Source organism: Lethenteron reissneri, chromosome 34 (genome assembly GCF_015708825.2).
Source record: "Lethenteron reissneri isolate LAM-NWPU_2019-01 chromosome 34, ASM1570882v1, whole genome shotgun sequence".
NCBI lineage: Eukaryota > Metazoa > Chordata > Hyperoartia > Petromyzontiformes > Petromyzontidae > Lethenteron > Lethenteron reissneri.
The window spans coordinates 11,869,888-11,889,019 of record NC_083812.1 but is presented as its reverse complement, the minus strand read 5'-3'; the positions used below and the strand labels follow the sequence as shown (position 1 = coordinate 11,889,019).

At 48.3% G+C, this 19,132-nt stretch overlaps 1 protein-coding gene across 6 annotated transcripts in view; it reads right to left on the bottom strand.

Moving 5' to 3' along the window:
• Positions 1-11,063, bottom strand: part of LOC133350673 (rap guanine nucleotide exchange factor 2-like) — a 236,096-nt gene extending 225,033 nt beyond the window's left edge. For all 6 annotated transcript variants that reach the window (XM_061565281.1, XM_061565288.1, XM_061565286.1 and 3 more), the window contains exon 1: positions 10,095-11,063. In XM_061565281.1, coding sequence (XP_061421265.1) covers positions 10,095-10,163 — 69 coding nt within the window. In that variant the 5' untranslated portion in view covers positions 10,164-11,063. The remainder of the gene's footprint in view (positions 1-10,094) is intronic.
• Positions 11,064-19,132: the final 8,069 nt, after the last annotated feature.

Below are 19,132 nucleotides of genomic sequence, written 5' to 3'. Positions count from 1 at the left end.
AGTGCGTACGACGGAAGACGTACGCGTTTGGAGACGCTGCTGCTCAACACATCCGCTGCTTGAATAGACGCCTACCAATCACGTGACTGAGCAAATTTTATCTTTTTTTATATTTAAAATGGTAGGCAATTTTTTCCCTTTTTTTAAACCCGAAACATGATCAGCCTCCGCTATAAACGGATGTATTTCTGCTCCCAAGCTGTAATCATAAACCCAATTATGAGGCGGCAACAACATCCAGTCCTACGTGCAATGCATAGTATTACACGGCCGACACCGAATCCGCCAGTTAATGAACGAGACCCTTGATGTAAACCGATTTAAAAACAACCCCCAGGGCAGAAAACCAGACCCCGGTTTTCAAGTTAACCGAAGCACTGATGGGGGGGGGGGGTCTTTGTGTGCTACGTGATGGCAAGCGTGATCCCACGCTCACGTTCCTGCCGACCGATTCCAGGGCGAAACAACCCGTGGAGTTCTATTTATTTATTTTTTCCCTTATTGTATACACCCAGGAACTGTTTTCATCTGCCATCATGTGAAACTACGTCCGACTTAACGTGCCTCATGCATTCCGTCCTTCTGTTATTGTGGCTACCTTCCCCCCCCACCCCCCACCATCATTGTTCTAACGCTATTGTTATTGTTTCTGTGCATTTCTGTAAAGCCCTCTGAGATGGGTGCGGTTTCATCCCAGGCGCTAAGGGAATGCAAATCGTGATAACAATAGAGATGGCTTCGAGGGGGAGGGGGAGTTTGTCATTTTTCAATTCAAATACAATGTAATGAATACATGTCAAATGTTTTACTATTAATCTATATAATTTTTAATTCACATACTGTATTGTGTATTTATTTACTTTTGCTGCTGTAGTATATTAGCAAGCAGGATTTTATCCGAAAACTTGTCATGCCTTGTTTTGAGTTGCAACTGAAATCCATGCTCATCTGTATTGATATAGCGTTCATGTATTTTCCGATGCATCTTAGCAATCAGCCTTGGTCTGCCATAAGCAGTGCAATAAGAACAGCAATAAAATCGGTCTCCTTACGATCGCCACTGTTGATCCTGAACCATGAGTGAAATATCCGTTTTCCGAGGACGTGGGCCGCCAGTCTATCCGTAAGAAAAGCACCGTTGGCTTTCCAAGTGTGTATGTTGAACTTCTTTCACACTGTAGGTACCCAACCATGCTAATCGGAGGTGCGGGGGTCAGGACAACAAACTAAACACAAAAGGGAGCGATGTAGGTAGTCTACATTTTACAGACCTCTGAGTGATGATGGTGATGATGATGACGAGTCGACCTCAATTGGTACTTAAATTCACGATCGCATATGATGGGCGCCTCGATGCTCTACCGGCTGACTTATGAAATCAAATGCAAAGCAAACGGCCTGCACCTGCATACCCGACCTTAGATTGTTTCCATTCACGTTAAGAGCTACATGCTCGCAGGCAAATGCTCAAGCCACGCGGTTGCCAGCATTCATGAGCAAAGGTTTTGGCGAAAGGAATGCATTAGGCGGGGCAGTGACGTAGCTGGCCTACAATAATAAGGAAGGCGTGACATCACTTAAAATTCAGCTAAGACCTAACCTTGAGTGGAGGGCCAAGCAGAGAATGAACAATTTACGCACTGGAAGTGAGTCCCCCCCCCCCCACTCATCCATCCACCACGCACGTGCAAACGAGCGTCGCCAGTGACTAATGTGCTCAGACAGAACACCCACAGTATATCCCCGTCACAATTAGTGTTCATAAAGACATGCCCTACTCGCAGACTGCAGAGGAATCAAAAGACACCACACGGCTCCTGCAAGATCCCAACGGCCCGGTTCTCCAGCGTATGCCAGCACAAGAAGGATGGCACCGTGCAGAAAAACACACTTCCATGGCAATTCCCCTGCGCATGATGACGGCCTGCCCGTGGGTAGGACTCCACCGAACGCCCTTATCTCCCACCAGGGCTGGCAGGCTGCCCCCGAGACATCATCTCTCAATATTAAATATTAACAAGGCTCGCCGACAGACAAAGGTCCATCTGTCATCGCCCGTCAGTGCAGAAGCGGCAGCGGCGGTGGCACTGGGGGGCGGACGGGCGGTCACGCAGAGAGCCGGCGGTCCCGGAAGCCAAAAGCCCACGCAGGTTGCGTAAGCACGCGTACACCTGCAGGACCAGGGTCTCCCCGCTGCCGCTCGCTTGCTCGGTCACTCACTCGCCGCTCCCCCAATGCATTTATTTGGCGAGTAGTCACATTCCACGGCCAGGCATGCAGTCCCTGGCGAGTTAAAGGGCCACACAAAAGCATTCCGGCGAACTTGAGGACGTCATGCGATTGTAAACAAAGAATAGCTGGATTGAGAAAAACACTGCTTTGAGATTCTACGGATATGGAGGTGTGTACAATATTGAGCCTCAAAGTATGAGTGCTGGGTATTAAACGTGTATGTGGTTTAGGCACGCATACAGTACTGCACACGTAGTGGAACTATTTGAGTCTTTAAAAAAATGGAAAATAAACAATCGTGGTAAATTTTGACTTTAAACTTTTGTGACTGCAGGAATTCATTTTCTTGGTTCTTTCGGTAAAATCACGTAGAGAGAAAAGAAAAATAATTTTTTTAAATAAATAAAAATAAAAAATAAAAGCATAAAACCACGACGACGTTGACATCGCAACACAAGTGGTCTTCATCTACGTACTTTACCGAAAGAACCAAGAATATGAATCGTGGTAAAACTGAAAATACGTTTGGTTGAAAAATAGCAGTCAACATTTTTACAGACAGGCATTCAGTGGTTGAGGTTTCTTGGCCACAGCAAACCTCTTTTATGCTGCATTTAACGCAGACTCCCAAATGTTCTGCACCCGGATATAGACAGCACACTACATGGTAAGACAGCATGGCTCGTCCAATGGATATGCCTGCTCTTGTCAAATCAATGTGGAATTTCCACCACTGCCTTAGGACCATCAATAGAGATGAGCATGAAATCACATTGGCTCGGAGAGAGAGAGACCTTGCCTGAAAATTTCAGTTTTGCAGTTGCGAGATGTTAACTACATTGCCTGGTCTACCGGAGCTTGTAGGATCGATCCCGACCCTGACGCCTGTATATTTGGAGTTTGCATGTACTCCCTGTGGTCTGCCAATGGATATGCCTGCTCTTGTCAAATCAATGTGGAATTTCCACCACTGCCTTAGGACCATCAATAGAGATGAGCATGAAATCACATTGGCTCGGAGAGAGAGAGACCTTGCCTGAAAATTTCAGTTTTGCAGTTGCGAGATGTTAACTACTTCGCCTGGTCTACCGGAGCTTGTCGGATCGATCCCGACCTTGTGGTCGCATGAATTTGTGGCCGGGTCCTCTGGTTTTTCCTTCCACATTTAGAAACATGCGTTTAAAGTAGTTGGCTGCCATACATTTCCACATGGTAAGCCACTTTGTTGAGCTAGCATTTGTGGCCGGGTCGATTCTGAAAAAAGAGCTGTATAGCTCAGTGGGCCTTACCTGGTAGAATAAAAAAAATAGTTTAGTTGAAAAATATAAGTTACTTAATTTCATGCATTTTAATGCGGTGGCGGTGGTTAATATTTCCATAGCGCGCGGTCTCAAATAGGTCACAATTCCTTTGACCCATCACTGATTTGGTTTGAGTGAGATATTGGACTAAAGCACCGATGCCAGAGGGGAAAAAGAGACGTGGACATACTGTAAATCTTACATCAGCCCCAGTCATTGTTGAAGGGGAATTGGGGTTTTGTATGACTGGGGAGACATTTCTCATAACAGTCAACTGTAGTTTATATAAGGGTTTCTGAGTACTGATCTCAAGTACGGTATTTCCTCGTTATTCGCGAGAGATACGTTCCGGACAAGCTCGTGAATAGCAAATTTCGCAGATAATATTGGCCTATGAAAATGATCTTAAATACAAGAATTAACTATTAACTGCGTGAAAATCATAATATTTTACTTTCATCACTTTCCGCATCACATTCTCTCTCATCACTTTCTTTCTCTATCTCTCTCGATACTTTATACTACATTTACTTTAAAAAAAACATTATATTCCAGTGACGCTCTAAGGTCAAACATTTATTATAAAAATAATAATATTAAAGGCAACTCACAGCAATATTGGCACACCGATGAGCACAATAAGAATGCATGTGCGAGGACATTTCACAGCTCGATCGGCAATACCGCCAGGAGAATAATGTGTCGTATCCAAAAATGTCATGCATCACAAGGACAACCACATTATTAAATAAACTGTGCAAAACGGATTTTTCTCAATTGATAGAACTCTATCAGTCTACCACAGCCATTCTACAAGCACTCATCTGCTCGCCATCTTCGGGGGAAAAAATTAACCCCGACCCACAGCTATAAATACTCCGTGTCAAGATGTTGCACTGGTGGAGAATGTTTTCCATTAATTAAACGGTCAGAATAGCAAACAGCAGCCGATGGCCCTGACGCCCGTTTTGCACCCTCTGTCCACCCACACGAGTGCGACCGCTCCTCCTCATTGTCGCACGTGGAAGACCGTGCAGACATCATTACAGAAGGCACGGCCAGCAACCTCGTGGCCTCGCTGCAAACGTTGAGAAATATCATCCGTTACAACTTATCGACCGGTGGGTAAAGTGTTGTCAGTGAGCACCTATTAAGGCTGTCATGTTATATGATAAGGTGGTGTGGCTCAGGCACCTTTGTGGCCCCATTGCTAATGTTAAGTATTCATTTTAGCTTGACTTGATCATCTAGGAGAGGCCAAGCCAGGTTCAAACGTCCACTGATGTTCACAAAACACATCTCAATGTCTGGTCAGAAGGACGACAGTGCGATGCAAGAACACAAACACGACCACTCCTCGAATTACACACACACACACTATTTACTCTGTAGCTTAGAGGGTACAGTCACCTGCAATGCACATAACGTTCATTTGGCTTTCAGAGCAATACGGTTTGCCTACAAAACTGTAAAGTAAATAACAATTCTCACACGCGTTAAAATTATTGTACATTTTCATATTGTGCGACGCCCCCATTGACAAGGCTCGCCAGACTAGCTAATGCATTCATTCACCGGAACAACCACCATAGCACTGTGTACATTAGAGGGCACAGATGAACACTGGTCCCATAACACCCATTCATTAGGCGAATGCCAAGGTCACGGTGTCACGAATGGCTGCCACGTGTCATATAGGGCAGTGGCCGGGCACCAGAATCATCACAGGCAACGGAAGAGGAGGGCACCCTACTTGGCACTATCGGCTACAGAAATCTCAGAGCCAAACTCCCCGTCCATCCATCGGTGGCTGCCCGGCTCTGTGTGTGCACGGGACTCACCACCGCCCGCACACCCCGCGCCATCGGCCCCCGCTACCCCTCGGGGACTACTCCATCACGGCCTTTGTGCTGCCGCTAGTTCCATGGCCATTTCTTTTTCAGGGCCATAGTGGATCTCAATCCTCAAAGACCAGCACAAGCTCCTTCCACCAAATCTGCTTTGACATCCCCTCCGCATTGTGCAAGACTAATTGCTGCAAATACACACCAACTGGTTGTTTCTCACCCATATCCATAAACACTGCCATTCATCCCATAAATGTGTTTTCCTCCCACTTACAACGGGACAATATTTACAAATGTGTATAATTAATCAGCTGGGATTGCATTGATTTCCCTGTTGCCCATAGGATAGCATTGCTGTGAAACGTTTGATAAAGGAATTGACAGACCAGTGTCAGGAGGAAATCTTTGGACAATAGGCTGACAGCCCAGCATCTGATGGGGTCTTCAAACAATAGACTAATAGAGCCGTATGTGATGAAGCCGTAGTAACAGGCAGGCTGACAGGCTTGCAGACTGCTCTCCTCCCCTCGGCAACTCTACCTTAAAAGGGTTGCAAGCAATTGCCTCGAGTTCTACACCATCTTCATGAGCAAAAAATGAGCAAAAAATGAGCAAAAAATGAGCAAAAAATGAGCAAAAAATGAGCAAAAATATGAGCAAAGTGCCCCCACTCGGTCACACAACACTGCTAGGGTTTGTGTGGTCCATTCCCAAAGTTAAACACATCTGCCCCACTCCAAATAACTCTACCCAATTATCCACCGTCGATAAAACGATCTTTATATCGCTTTACTAATAGTGGCCATACACTGGAATGATGTAATAATGAGTACACTTCTTTTCAACTTGTGCACTCTAGGTGGCTGAAGTATTGCTATGTCCCACCATCACACTTCAATGAAGGGCTCTGGTAAACAATGCATTGCCTTATAGTGTTCTTAAATAAGGGGTGAGTGTTCTTAAATGAGGGGTGGGTGCTCTCGAGATAACTGTCATGCATCGGCCTGCCACCCTGTTGGTGAATGATCCTAAGCGTGCTGGGCCTGGGTTTGGCCGTGTGCAAAACAAATGTAAATGTGAGCGGCCTGCCGAACAAACACGGGGGCCTGTGACAAACCAGCGAGGGGGAGGGGTAACCGAGGGGTAACCGAGGGGTAACCGAGAGCACAGGCCCCGTCGTCAGAGCACGGGATACGCTGCGGGGTGACGAGATGTTAACTACCTCGCCTGGTATGCAGGAGCTCGTGGGTTCGATTCTGACCCTGACGCCAGTACATTTGAAGTTTGCGTGTTCTCGCCGTGGTCGTGTGGATTTTTCTCCGGGTCCTCCGGGTTTTCTCTCCAAATTTATAAACATGCGTTTAGAATATTTGGCTGCTATAAATGTCCACATAAGCTACTTCGCCGAGCTATCACTTGTGGCCAGGTCGCTTCTGAAAAAGAGCCATGTAGCTCAGTGGGCCTTACTTGGTAAAATAAAATAATTCGTATAGTTTTAAGTTTCATGGTGAGCTCACATCCACACATTTCAACAAAATGGACCAAACCCAGGGCCACAGGTGTGGGCGTGTTCTTCATCTGTGCCCAACACTGTGACCTGGCCCACACCGTGACCTTACACTGTGGCCACACCTTGACAAAAACAAAAACAAAGATCCCCCATATAGCCTTAACAGACTGTATGGGCAAGTGCTGTTAGCGAGCACCTATGAAGGCCGGAACGGTACACGAGAGGGTGGGTGGCCAGCACCATGCCCGACCGCCTTTGTCTCCACAGCGGCAATGTTTACGCACTGCACCAGGTACTAATTTGAGGCTGAGTCGACCCAGGGGAGGCCCAGGACTGGTTCAGATAATCGTCACTGGTGTTGGCCGTGAGGCGGGAATTGAACCCGGATTGCCGGGCTCATAGCGCAGCGCACTAACCGCTGCACTATCGCTCCCCTTCAGCTGTGCCCAACACTGTGACCTGGGCCACACCATGACCTTACACTGTGGCCACACCTTGACATGACACACACACACACTGCCACACACACACCATGACATGACCTACAGCTGACCTCACACCTCGACAGAGCACACCCGAGTCGGCGGCACATGCAAAGAACCGCAGCAAGCAGAGAAGAAAACACGCGCAAGCTGTACGCGCCAGAGGCACACGGGCTGGTTAGTTCGAAGAAAGCCCTCATGTTGACAGCATATCACGGTTTAATTTTATAGAAAAAAAAAATCTGTAAGGCACAACCATGATGACCACCGCCGTCCATTTAAATGTAATGCGAATAACAGATATGGGGATTGGCGTTAGAAATTCAGTTTGACCAAGATGATGTTATATAATATATCCAATGTGTTGAAATAACAATGGTAATCCTACAGCATTTATTCGAGTGTGGTTTTTAGTGCCTGCCTTTGCAAAGACGTCACTTGGCTAAATATAAACCAATTCCCACCGCTAAATTGCCTGCATCTCCAGAGCAGCAAGCAGTCCCCTTCCCAACAACTGGACCGACAAACCACTGCCAGCAGTCACAATAATATGTGCGGACCCACAATCCGCCAATAGCATCTGGTATGATACGGGTAAACAATGCGAGCCGTCAGCAGATTCTGTCAAGAGCCAGCTGTGTTGACTAGCCAGGGAATATAATCTAAATAGTTGCGGAAAGGGCAGTAAAATATATGGTGTTTTGTGAAGGGAAAAAAAATATCGCAGTATCTGCAACAGTTACGCAGGACCAGTTCACACGGCCATGCGGAGCACGGGTTGGGAACCAATGCACTTGTGGCGGACTCGAACTCGACAACCAAAGGATGGCTGTAGTGTGGGGCTCCATGAGCTTTGGGCATTCCTTTGGACAGTGTAAAGTGTTTCAGACACCAACACTCAATCTTTACAAACATCACACACACCACCACCACCACCACTACAAAAAGCACCACGCTGCTGTGGACCAGTTGTCTATGGAGACATGTGGCTGGGAATGCTGAAATCTCACAGCCTTGCGACTGCACCCCCCTGCCCTGCACCTTCAACACCTCCCCCCTGCATCTCCACCACCTCCCGCCCCCCATCTCCACCACCTCCTGCCCCCCATCTCCACCACCTCCTGCCCCACCATCTCCACCACCTCCTGCCCCCCATCTCCACCACCTCCTGCCCCACCATCTCCACCACCTCCTGCCCCCCATCTCCACCACCTCCCACCCTGCATCTCCACCACCTCCTGAACCCCATCTCTACCACCTTCTGCCTCCCATCTCCACCACCTCCTGCCCCCCATCTTCACCAACTCCTGCCCCCCATATCCACCACCCCCTGCCCCCCATCTCCACCACCTCCCACCCTGCATCTCCACCACCTCCTGAACCCCATCTCCACCACCTTCTGCCTCCCATCTCCACCACCTCCTGCCCCCCATCTTCACCAACTCCTGCCCCCCATATCCACCACCCCCTGCCCCCCATCTTCACCACCTCCACGTGTGCGAGAGCGAGCGCGGCCCAGCGCGTGCCCCGAGCTGCCACGCGTGTCCCCGTGGGTCAGTGCCTCCACGCGTCACATCACCATTCATCTTCTCTCCGTCCCGGTGTCTACATATTCGACTTCGCGTGTTCGTGGGAAGTCTCGGTGTCCATGTCCTAACGTCTTAATGTCCCCGTGTCTCTATTTCCCATGCCCCACCCCGTCTTCGTGTATTCGTGTCACCATGTAACACGCCACCCTCGGTGCCTCCAGATATCTATATGTCCATGTCTGTTTCTCTCTATCATTGCGTTTCTGCGTCTCCGTGCTCACATCCGTGAAAACTATTGGATATCCGTGAAAAATTCGCTTTATAGCTCATCGGATTCCTCCATATACATATTCTGATTCCCTCCTATCTCCCAAGTTTGTGCTCGCCTTATCACATTGTCTCCAAGCAGGTATCTTCCCATGTGCCTGTATCATCATAATGTGTAAACATTGCCACTCGGGAGACAAAGGTGGACGGGCGTGGTGCTGGTCACCTACTAACAGCACCCGTCCCAATAATCTGTTAGACTATACGGGGGATCTTTGTCTTTGTTTTGTATCATCACGACCCTGTGCCTCTGTCTCCTAAGCGTGTGTCCTCGTGTTTCCAGAGGCCAGTGTCCGCACGTCCCCATATCCCAGTGTCGTTCCGTCGTGTCCATGTGTCTTCATGTCCTCTGAATCAATACACCCACATCTCCATGTCCCTGGTCCCCTTGTCGCTGTATCCTCACGGACCCGTGTCTTTGTCCCCGTGTCCCCATCACCATCCCCATGTCCCCATCATCCTCCCCATCACCCTGTGTCCCCATCACCGTCCCCGTGTCCCCATCACCCTCCCCATCACCCCGTGTCCCCATCACCGTCCCCGTGTTCCCCCCATCACCCTCCCCATCACCCTGTGTCCCCATCACCGTCCCCGTGTTCCCCCCATCACCCTCCCCATCACCCCGTGTCCCCATCACAGCCCCGGTGTCCCTATCCCCATGTCTCCATCACCGTCCTGGTAGCTCAAACACATTCCACGTATCCCCATCACCATGTCCCCATCACCCTCCCCATCACCCTGTGTCCCCATCACCATCCCCATGTCTCCATCACCATCCACATGTCTCCATCACCGTCCCGGTGGCTCAAACACATTCCCGGTATCCCCATCTCACCCTCCCTCCCCGTGTCCCCACCGCCGCTCACCTGAGTTTTCCTCTCGGCCGGGCTCCTCATGAGCGCCTCTCGAAACTCCTGATCCACGTAGGAGCTCATGGTCGCGCTCTCGATCCCCTGGACAAGGCGCAGCAGGAGGAGCAGGAGGAGGAGGAGACGCAGCTGCAGAAGCGGCAGGAGATGGCAGCGACAAGGACCCCCCAGGAGGCGTCAGCCGTTCTGCCGTGGGCACCACTCCATGTCGGCCCCGGGACCCGCGGGGGGGGGGGCCCTACGCGAGCTCTGCGTGCCTACAGCAGCGCGGTAGGCTGCGGGCTTTCACTCCTCGTCCTCGGCAACAAGTGACCGCCTCTCCCGGCGTCCGGCTCCGCCTTGCGTCGTTGTGAACGGAGGGCTTGGTGATGGTGATGGTGAAAGGCTGCAGTGGCGGTGATGATGATGGTGATGTAAGGAGGCTATCTCTGTTGTCGCTCTTCTCCGTGTGCCCAGGGGGTCTCGTCTCTCTCGTGGACCCCTCCTCCTCCTCCCCCCGCTCCTCCTCCTCCCTCGCTCTGATCCGCTTCCCTCCCCCACACACCCGGCTCAGCACCCCCCCCCCCCACCACCACCACCACTCTCTGCGTCTCTCCCTTCACGCACACGCGAGGTCCTCTGCCTGCCCGGGCACCCGAACCGTCGGGACCACGGCGGCCTCCGCTGCTCGACCCCCCCCCCCCCCGGGGAGCGAGACTGGGACCCGGAGAGGAACCCCCACGGACTGTCCGCACCGACCCCGATGTCTCTCGCGGCGGGGACGTTCGAGCGCGTAGCTGCTCCCGCACGGACAGCAGCGATAGCTGTAGCAGCACTGGGTACTCGTAACAACAACAACAGCAGCAGCAGCAACGGTAGTGGCAGTCGTGGTTAGTAGCTGTAGTCGAAGCCGCAGTCGTGTGGTCGAGGATGGAGCTGCGGCAGCGGGTGAAGGCGGCGGCGGCAGCAGCGTTCGCCGCCAGTGCCGAGACGGCCGCGCAGCGTCACCCGCGGCGGGGCGGAGCGACTCCGCCTCCTCCCTCCCCCTTCCCCATCTCTTAAGGAGGCTCAGAGCAGAGAAACTGCACGGACGTCCACAATGCAGACTGTCTTCGACTTACGAGCAGCCCGCACTTACGAACACGCTCACTTACGAACACCCCTCACGAGCACCCGACTTACAAACACCCGCACTTACACCCGCACTTACGAACACCCACTCTTACACCCGCACTTACGAACTTACAAACACCCGCTCTTACTTACAAACACCCGCTCTTACACCCGCACTTACGAACACCCACTCTTACACCCGCACTTACGAACTTACAAACACCCGCTCTTACACCCGCACTTACGAACACCCACTCTTACACCCGCACTTACGAACACCCACTCTTACACCCGCACTTATGAACTTACAAACACCCGCTCTTACTTACAAACACCCGCTCTTACAAACACCCGCTCTTACACCCGCACTTACGAACACCCACTCTTACACCCGCACTTACGAACTTACAAACACCCGCTCTTACTTACAAACACCCGCTCTTACACCCGCACTTACGAACACCCACTCTTACACCGGCACTTACGAACACCCACTCTTACACCCGCACTTACGAACTTACAAACACCCGCTCTTACTTACAAACACCCGCTCTTACACCCGCACTTACGAACACCCACTCTTCCACCCGCACTTACGAACACCCACACTTACGAAGACCCGCTCTTACACCCGCATTTACGAACACCCGCACTTACGAACACCCGCAACTTACGAACCGGCTTCCACGAAATATTTGTTTATTTTTTAAACCATCGACTTAAAACGCAAACTCTCACTTCACGAATTGAACCGCGGCACTGTTTTTGTTCAGCTGAGCGATCCTCCGCGAGATGTAAATGAGTCAGCCTCGTGCTGGGAGTCAGTGGTGTTGTGTGTGTGTGTGCATTTAAATATACAGGAGATTCAAATCTAGAATAGAGGAGATTACCATGTTCCTGCTTACGAACCGTTCGACTTACGAACGGGTCTCAGGAACTGATTGTGTTCGTAGGTCGAGGACTGCCCGCACTGTGAATGCTTCCCCATTCGAGATCCGAGTATATGTCATCGCACCCTCCGCCTGCCTTTGACGTTACTCCTCGGGGACACACCGCTGTACGGTATTCATCACCAACTGCATGAAAAAAACCAGCAGAGTGTTCCTGTATCAAGCCAATGCTGCTGAAATGATGCTCTCCCAAGAAGATCGTGTGGCTGAATGGGATGTGTCAAAATATACTCATGCGGAAAGAAATACGGGAAGGAGGCATATTGTCAACTTATGTCTCATGGTTTTACGGGAACATTCCCCTGATAATATTACAATGGTAACGTTTATTTATTAATCTAAAAAAAGCCTGTGCATTTCAGAAGAGGAGGTTCTTGCTTTAGTATGTTTGGCCAATTCATGTTCAAAGCAAAACTCTGATCTGTCTCTTCATATGAGTCAAATACTGCACTTTAATCCATCAGAGTCGCGTATTGGCTTACTAGACCAATATGACGAAGCCACATTTGTTTAAGGAATCAAACTTTGGACAAATGTCCAGATTCAGGGTCTCATCAGCAGCCAGGCTTGTTAAATGCTGCTGGGTTAGCAGATGTTATAGCTCCGGCTACCTCGTAAGTCAGCAGCTGTGGGATTTTCACAAATCTCTGCGTGATCCACCAACTATCAAGCCAACAGCGCTGGGTCTCACAGACATGTGCCAGCCTTGACTGGTTAACGTACTGAACTAGGGTGCCGCGGTGGCGAGATGTGAACTATCTCTCCTGGTATGGAGGAGGTCGTGGGTTGGATCCCGACCCTGACGACGCCTGTTGTATATTTGGACTTTGCGTGTCTCTCCCCGTGGTCGCATGGAATTTTCTCCGGGTTCTCCCTCCACATTTAGAAACACACCTTGCAAGTGTTTGGCTGCTATACATTTCCACGTGATAAGCCACTTCGTTAAGCTATTTGTGACCAAGTCGCTTTTGAAAAAGGCCACATGGCTCAGTGGGGCTTACCTCGTTAAAAAAGTTTGAAAGGTAGTTTTACATTGAAGTGTTTCTTTAGGTGGTTAGGGTTTACCTTTGCGTTGTTTAGTGCAACTGGCCACTGGGTCTATCCACTCTGTCACGCAGAGCAGCACAGGTCCGACTGTGCATAGCAGCTTCCCCAAACATGAAGCGAGATTGTCTGTGTTGAAAGGTCAGTGGTTTGGTTTATACCTAAATAAATAAGACAACACTCCTCCTTCACATATCTGTTCCTCCACATCAAGGAATAAAACACACAAATGACACTTCTCATTAGCTAAAATATATATTTTTTTTTTTACGTGGAGGGACAGGTACTTGGAAGAGGCGAATTGTGTGATTGTGTATTTTATTAGGGTACTTTTAGCGCTGACCGCGTCTCTTCATGGAATACACGGCTGGGGTGGATAGTGGGGGGGGGGGGTGTGACGTCACCACGCACGACCCCAACTCAATGCTGTGGGATGCTGTTGACGTCATCACGCAAATGTGCGCGATGACATCACCACCACCCACACGCCCGTCTGCGCCCCAGCAAGCAAAACCTTTACAAATAATAATACAGTGGTACCCCGGAGATCGAACTTAATTCGTTCCAGAAGGCCGTTGGAACACCGATTTGTTCGAACACCGGAATTAATTTTCCCCATAAGAATTAATGTAAATTACATTAATTAATTCTAGACACAAGAAATATCTAATTATAAATCATTTTTACACGAAGTTTACAGTAATTACATGCATACAATCATACAAAAAAACAAGAAACAATAAATAAATGGAATAAATGAATAAATATATGGAATAAATGAACATTGAACTTCACTTTACCTGTAGTAAGGAGAGTTGATGGCTTGAGTGGAAGGTGGTGGGGAGGAGGTGGTGGTGGTGGTGTCATTGTTTGGAAGGGGAGTCCCCTTCTACAATAACGTCGGGTAACTGCCCTTCTGGAGTTCTTTCTCTTTTGTGCCTCTTTTCTGCCACTAACTGTGCGTCACTTGAGCTCTTTCTGACTAAAAACGTATCTAAAGAGGCTTGTTTCTGCCTCTCACACGGTTAAACCTTCGTCTGGGCAAGCGTCATGCACACTGGTCATACACGCGTCTCAGCCGCACAGGTTCTTTCAAGTCGCGATTTCCCCGTTCGACCTCCGAATTTCGTTCGGTTTCCGGGGCAAAAATGTTTCGGAAATATCGTTCGAACACCGATTTGTTCGAGTTCTGGTGCGTTCGATCTCCGAGGTACTACTGTATAGTATATGAGTTTGCTATGATTCGCCAAAACGATGCTAATGACCACTTCGTGTTATATCAGATCACTGATTGCCATTGAACATTTGCAGTGTGTGTGAAATATATGGCTGATGTTCTTGTATACATATTAATATTTTCTGAGTAACTTTGGTGGTTCGCGTAACGTAATAAGAGAGTAATCTTTGTGTGGATCGTGTGTGTGTGTTACACTGCTACCATTCATCCAGTGTGATCAACCGACCTAACTGCAAGTCGCAACAACACATGCACTCACCCACCCTCACTTTAGCTCATCCCTCTCACTCACCTACACACTCACCTACACACTCACCCTCTCACTCACTCACCCACTCACTCACCTACAAACTCACCCTCTCACCCACTCACTCACTTACACACTCACCTACACACTCATTCTCTCACTCACTCACCCACTCACTCACCCACCCTCACTTTAACTCACCCACTCACTCACCTACACACTCACCTACACACTCACCCTCTCACTCACTCACCCACTCACTCACCCACTCACCTACACATTCACCCTATCACTCACCCTCTCACTCACCCACTCACTCACCCACTCACTCACCCACTCACTCACCCACTCACTTACTCACCCCCTTACTCACCCACTCACTCACCCACTCACTCACCTACACACTCACCCTCTCACTCACCCTTTCACTCACCTACACACTCACCCTCTCACTCACCTACACACTCACCCCCTCACCCACTCACTGACACACTCACCCCCTCACTCACTCACCCCTGCAACCCACAATGTGTTCAACCATCAACGCAGCAGATCACAACGCTTTTATTTCTGCTCCTTCCCTCACACTGCTGCACTTTGGGAGCATTTTCCCCAAACCCTCATAATAACAACAACAACAACCCTTTATCAATCCAAGAAACGCGTCGACTATAGCAACGCTGATCGTGCTGTTTGTGGCTCGCCGCTTGACGTTTTGGGTGTTCGTCATCCTTAAGAACAGCGCAGCACGGAGCGAACCAACGGAGCGCTCAAGCGAAATGTGCATAGCCACACACACACGGTGGCGAAAGCGTCAAAGCGACGCTTCTTAAAGTATATATCCATGGATATTAGTGGTGAAATCAAACAAAAGTTATCGATAAAGGTGAACTTTCGTTGGTAACTTCAAGAGCGACGCGAGTTCACGACTCCACCTCCCCGTGGTGATGGTCTCGTCCCCGTGCCTGGACCAGAAACATCACAGGACACCTACCAGACCAGAGGTTTAACCTCCAAATCTGGCGATTGCAATTGTAATGTATACAGTGTTCTTGTTTCTTTCGGTAAAGTCACGTAGAAGGGAAGAATTGTTTTATTATGTTTTATTTTTATTATTTTATTACTTCCCTTCTACGTGACTTTACCGAAAGAAACAAGAAGATGAATCCCTGCAGTCACGAAAGCTTTAAATCGAAAAATGTATACAGTGATTAAGGCATCGTCATCTGCTCATGTTTAAAAAAAATCTATTACGGATGGAGGATATTTTTTGTTGGAAAAACTCCAATGTTATAACTCAACACCATATCCGAAAATGCCTTCTGAATTCCATTTACAATCGCAAACAAGGTAAAACAACAGGAGGCATTTAATTACTCTCACAAACAAGGTTTTGATATAGAAAGTAACAGCGTGTTAGACGTTTTCAAGCATTACTTTAAACATGCGTAGGATCTGTTGCGCCTGCTCTACAATCGGTGGGTTTCCTATGGATCGGTGGCCATGGATTCAGTCGCAAAACAAACCCGCGATTTTAAAACGCACTCACTAATGGTCACAACCGTGAACAAAGACATTTCTCCATCGATAGTTCATGAAGCGAGAACAGCAAAGATTGCTTCAGGACCCTGTCGTACTCGTTTCTCTGCGATGTTTGAGGCTTTGTTTTGTGTTGTTGCTGCTGGTGCTGTGCTCACGCACCACGGATCTCCCGTGTAAAATAGCCGACCAACTGGCTAAACGCGATCTTCCCTGTGACAAATAAAATAAACTCTAAACTCTGCATAAACCCTGAAATGCAGAGGCAGGCGAGGTGATGCGCTCTGGCCCAACTTAAAAGTAGGACTCGTAATTCATATGAAAAAAACTAAAGCCACGTGCAAAACATGAGCATAACAGACGATATCTGCCCAGGTCAATTGAAATAAATATAGCAATGAAGACTTTCATTGAGTGCATATTTTATTATTTAAAATGTGGATCAGAAACAAGGACATTAACAATGAAAATACATCTTCTTGGTTCTTTCGGTAAAGTCACGTAGAAGTGAAATAATAAAATAATAAAAATAAAACATAATAAAATAATTCTCACGACGTTTCGGCCACAACGCAAGCAGCCGTCCTCAGGTGAAGAACAGGTCTGTCGGAAAGACAGCGTCTGAATGGGCACCACCAGGCTTGGCAGCATATAGTTAAGCTTGGTTGGAGGGGGAAATGGGCGCCTTGGCAAAGTAATTTGCATATCAATGAAAATAACCCCCCCAAAAAACACAATGACGGAAAGAAGATCAGACAATGAATTCCGATTACGGACATCGCTCTGACTTAAGGAGCGTGAAGTGGGCAGCACACGTCAATTGAAGCTGGGATGACCCACGGGTGAGATTGGTAACGGAATGGCAGTCAAAGGAGGAAACGCGCTCGAGAGGACGGTCACCACGGAGACGAAATCATGATCAGCGCACGTGGAGAAAGCAGGACGAAACTGTGCCACCCCAAGACTGTGTGAGATGGCGTCACGAACACTTCATCTAGAGCAGTAGTTCTTCACCTTTACTGTAGCCTTGCACACCTTTGGTTCTCAATGGTAAAACTATATATATAATGTTTCGATTTAAAGCTTTCGTGACTGCAGGGATTCATCTTCTTGGTTCTTTCGGTAAAGTCACGTAGAAGGGAAATAATAAAATAATACAAATAAAACATTATAAAATACAAAGAACAGGTCTGTCGGAAAGACAGCGTCTGAATGAGCGTCTCATTCAGACGCTGTCTTCTCGATAGACCTGTTCTTCACCTGAGGACGGCTGCTTGCGTTGTGGCCGAAACGTCGTGAGAATTGTATTTTATTATGTTTGATTTTTATTATTTTATTATTTCCCTTCTACGTGACTTTACCGAAAGAACAAAGAAGATTTATAATGTTAATAAATACATAGGTTTGATGAAACAAAGTAGTTGTATACTCTTTGGGTCTTTCGGTAAAGTCACGTAGGTAGAAAAAAAAAATCCGACTGAGGACGACTGCTTGTGTTGCGATCGAAACGTCGTGATATATTATTTTTATTTTGTTTTATTTTTCTACCGACGTGACTTTACCGAAATAACCAAAGAGTATGGATTCCTGCAGTCATGAAAGCTTCAAATCAAGTTGTACTTACGTGCCCGTGCGTAATTTGTCTTTCGATGATTTACCTTCTAAAAAAATATGGCATGTCTCGCACCCCCAGAAAGTGCATCTCGCCCTCGTAATTCTAAAATGTAAGTAGCAAACCAAAAACGGCACGGATTTATTTCATCACCATTTCACTGTGCAGTAAATATGGTTACAGGACGTCTCAGTGGTCTTAATCATTGGTTCCCGCACCTCCGATTAGCCCGGTTGGCTACGTACGGTACGAAAGAAGTTCAACAGACATACATACACACATTCAGCCAGATGCAGTGGATAAAGCCATTGGTCCAGACAAAGGGCTTCTCAAGCCCTTGTCGTTGCACCCCATCTCAACGCAGTCTTCCATTATTCCCGCTGTGTGACAAGCTGATTCGTTTTCGGGTGGAGGTTGGCGAACGTGGCACAGATGGATTGTGGTGGGGTGCGAGGGCTGGATTTTTTTAGTGCCTCTGTTTTTTTTTATCGCTGTATTCCTCTTATGTATTTGTCATGCAGAGGCAGTGCCTGGCGATGGTGTCACATCTACCCTGACCCCCGTGTCACATCGTGGGCAGAGGCAGCTGACGACCATTCGCTTGTCGAAAAGCCCTTAGACTGTTGGCAATCCATTTCTGCCCAATTACGGGGCAGTGTTTTCAAACGCTGTCTATTTGAGTTTATATATCGTGTACTTGTCAGTTGACATTTGCGACCGTTTATGGGCATTCATATAACACGTTGAGTTGTTAGCTCCTGTAAAGTTAAATGGGTCTACTGTGTTGGAAGGATGACACATACCTTTGTCCGCATGTACTAGCAGAAGCCTTAGATGATACAATGACTTTGGGGTAGAGCTGCTGGAACGATTCGTCTATGTAGATGAATGAACTAGAAAGTATAATTGAAATCCTATTTTGAGCTCGTATTACTCTGGCCCCTTTAAACGCGTAATTGTATATCCTGTCTCGTGAAGGCGGGAAACCCCGGCAAAACTACGCCCAGCGTGAAGCAACTGATGATGCCGATGGCTTCAATCAGCCCCGCCCATCACCTATCGGCCGAGGCACACGTTGGGGGCACAGAGGCAAGGCTTTTACAATCTATTTTTGTTGTAGTTATCCGCTTAGTTGAGTAATCTCTAGAGCAAAGTATAGACCTGCATTAATGGAGTTAGCTAAACCATCCTGAAATAGAATCACAGAGATTGGACAATTATTGGTGCCGGATCTGGCTGCCCTCTTCGCTTGTCTGTGGTTTCTCGGGTGTCTCTTGTATGGAAAAACGAATTCACGAATGACGCTGCGACATA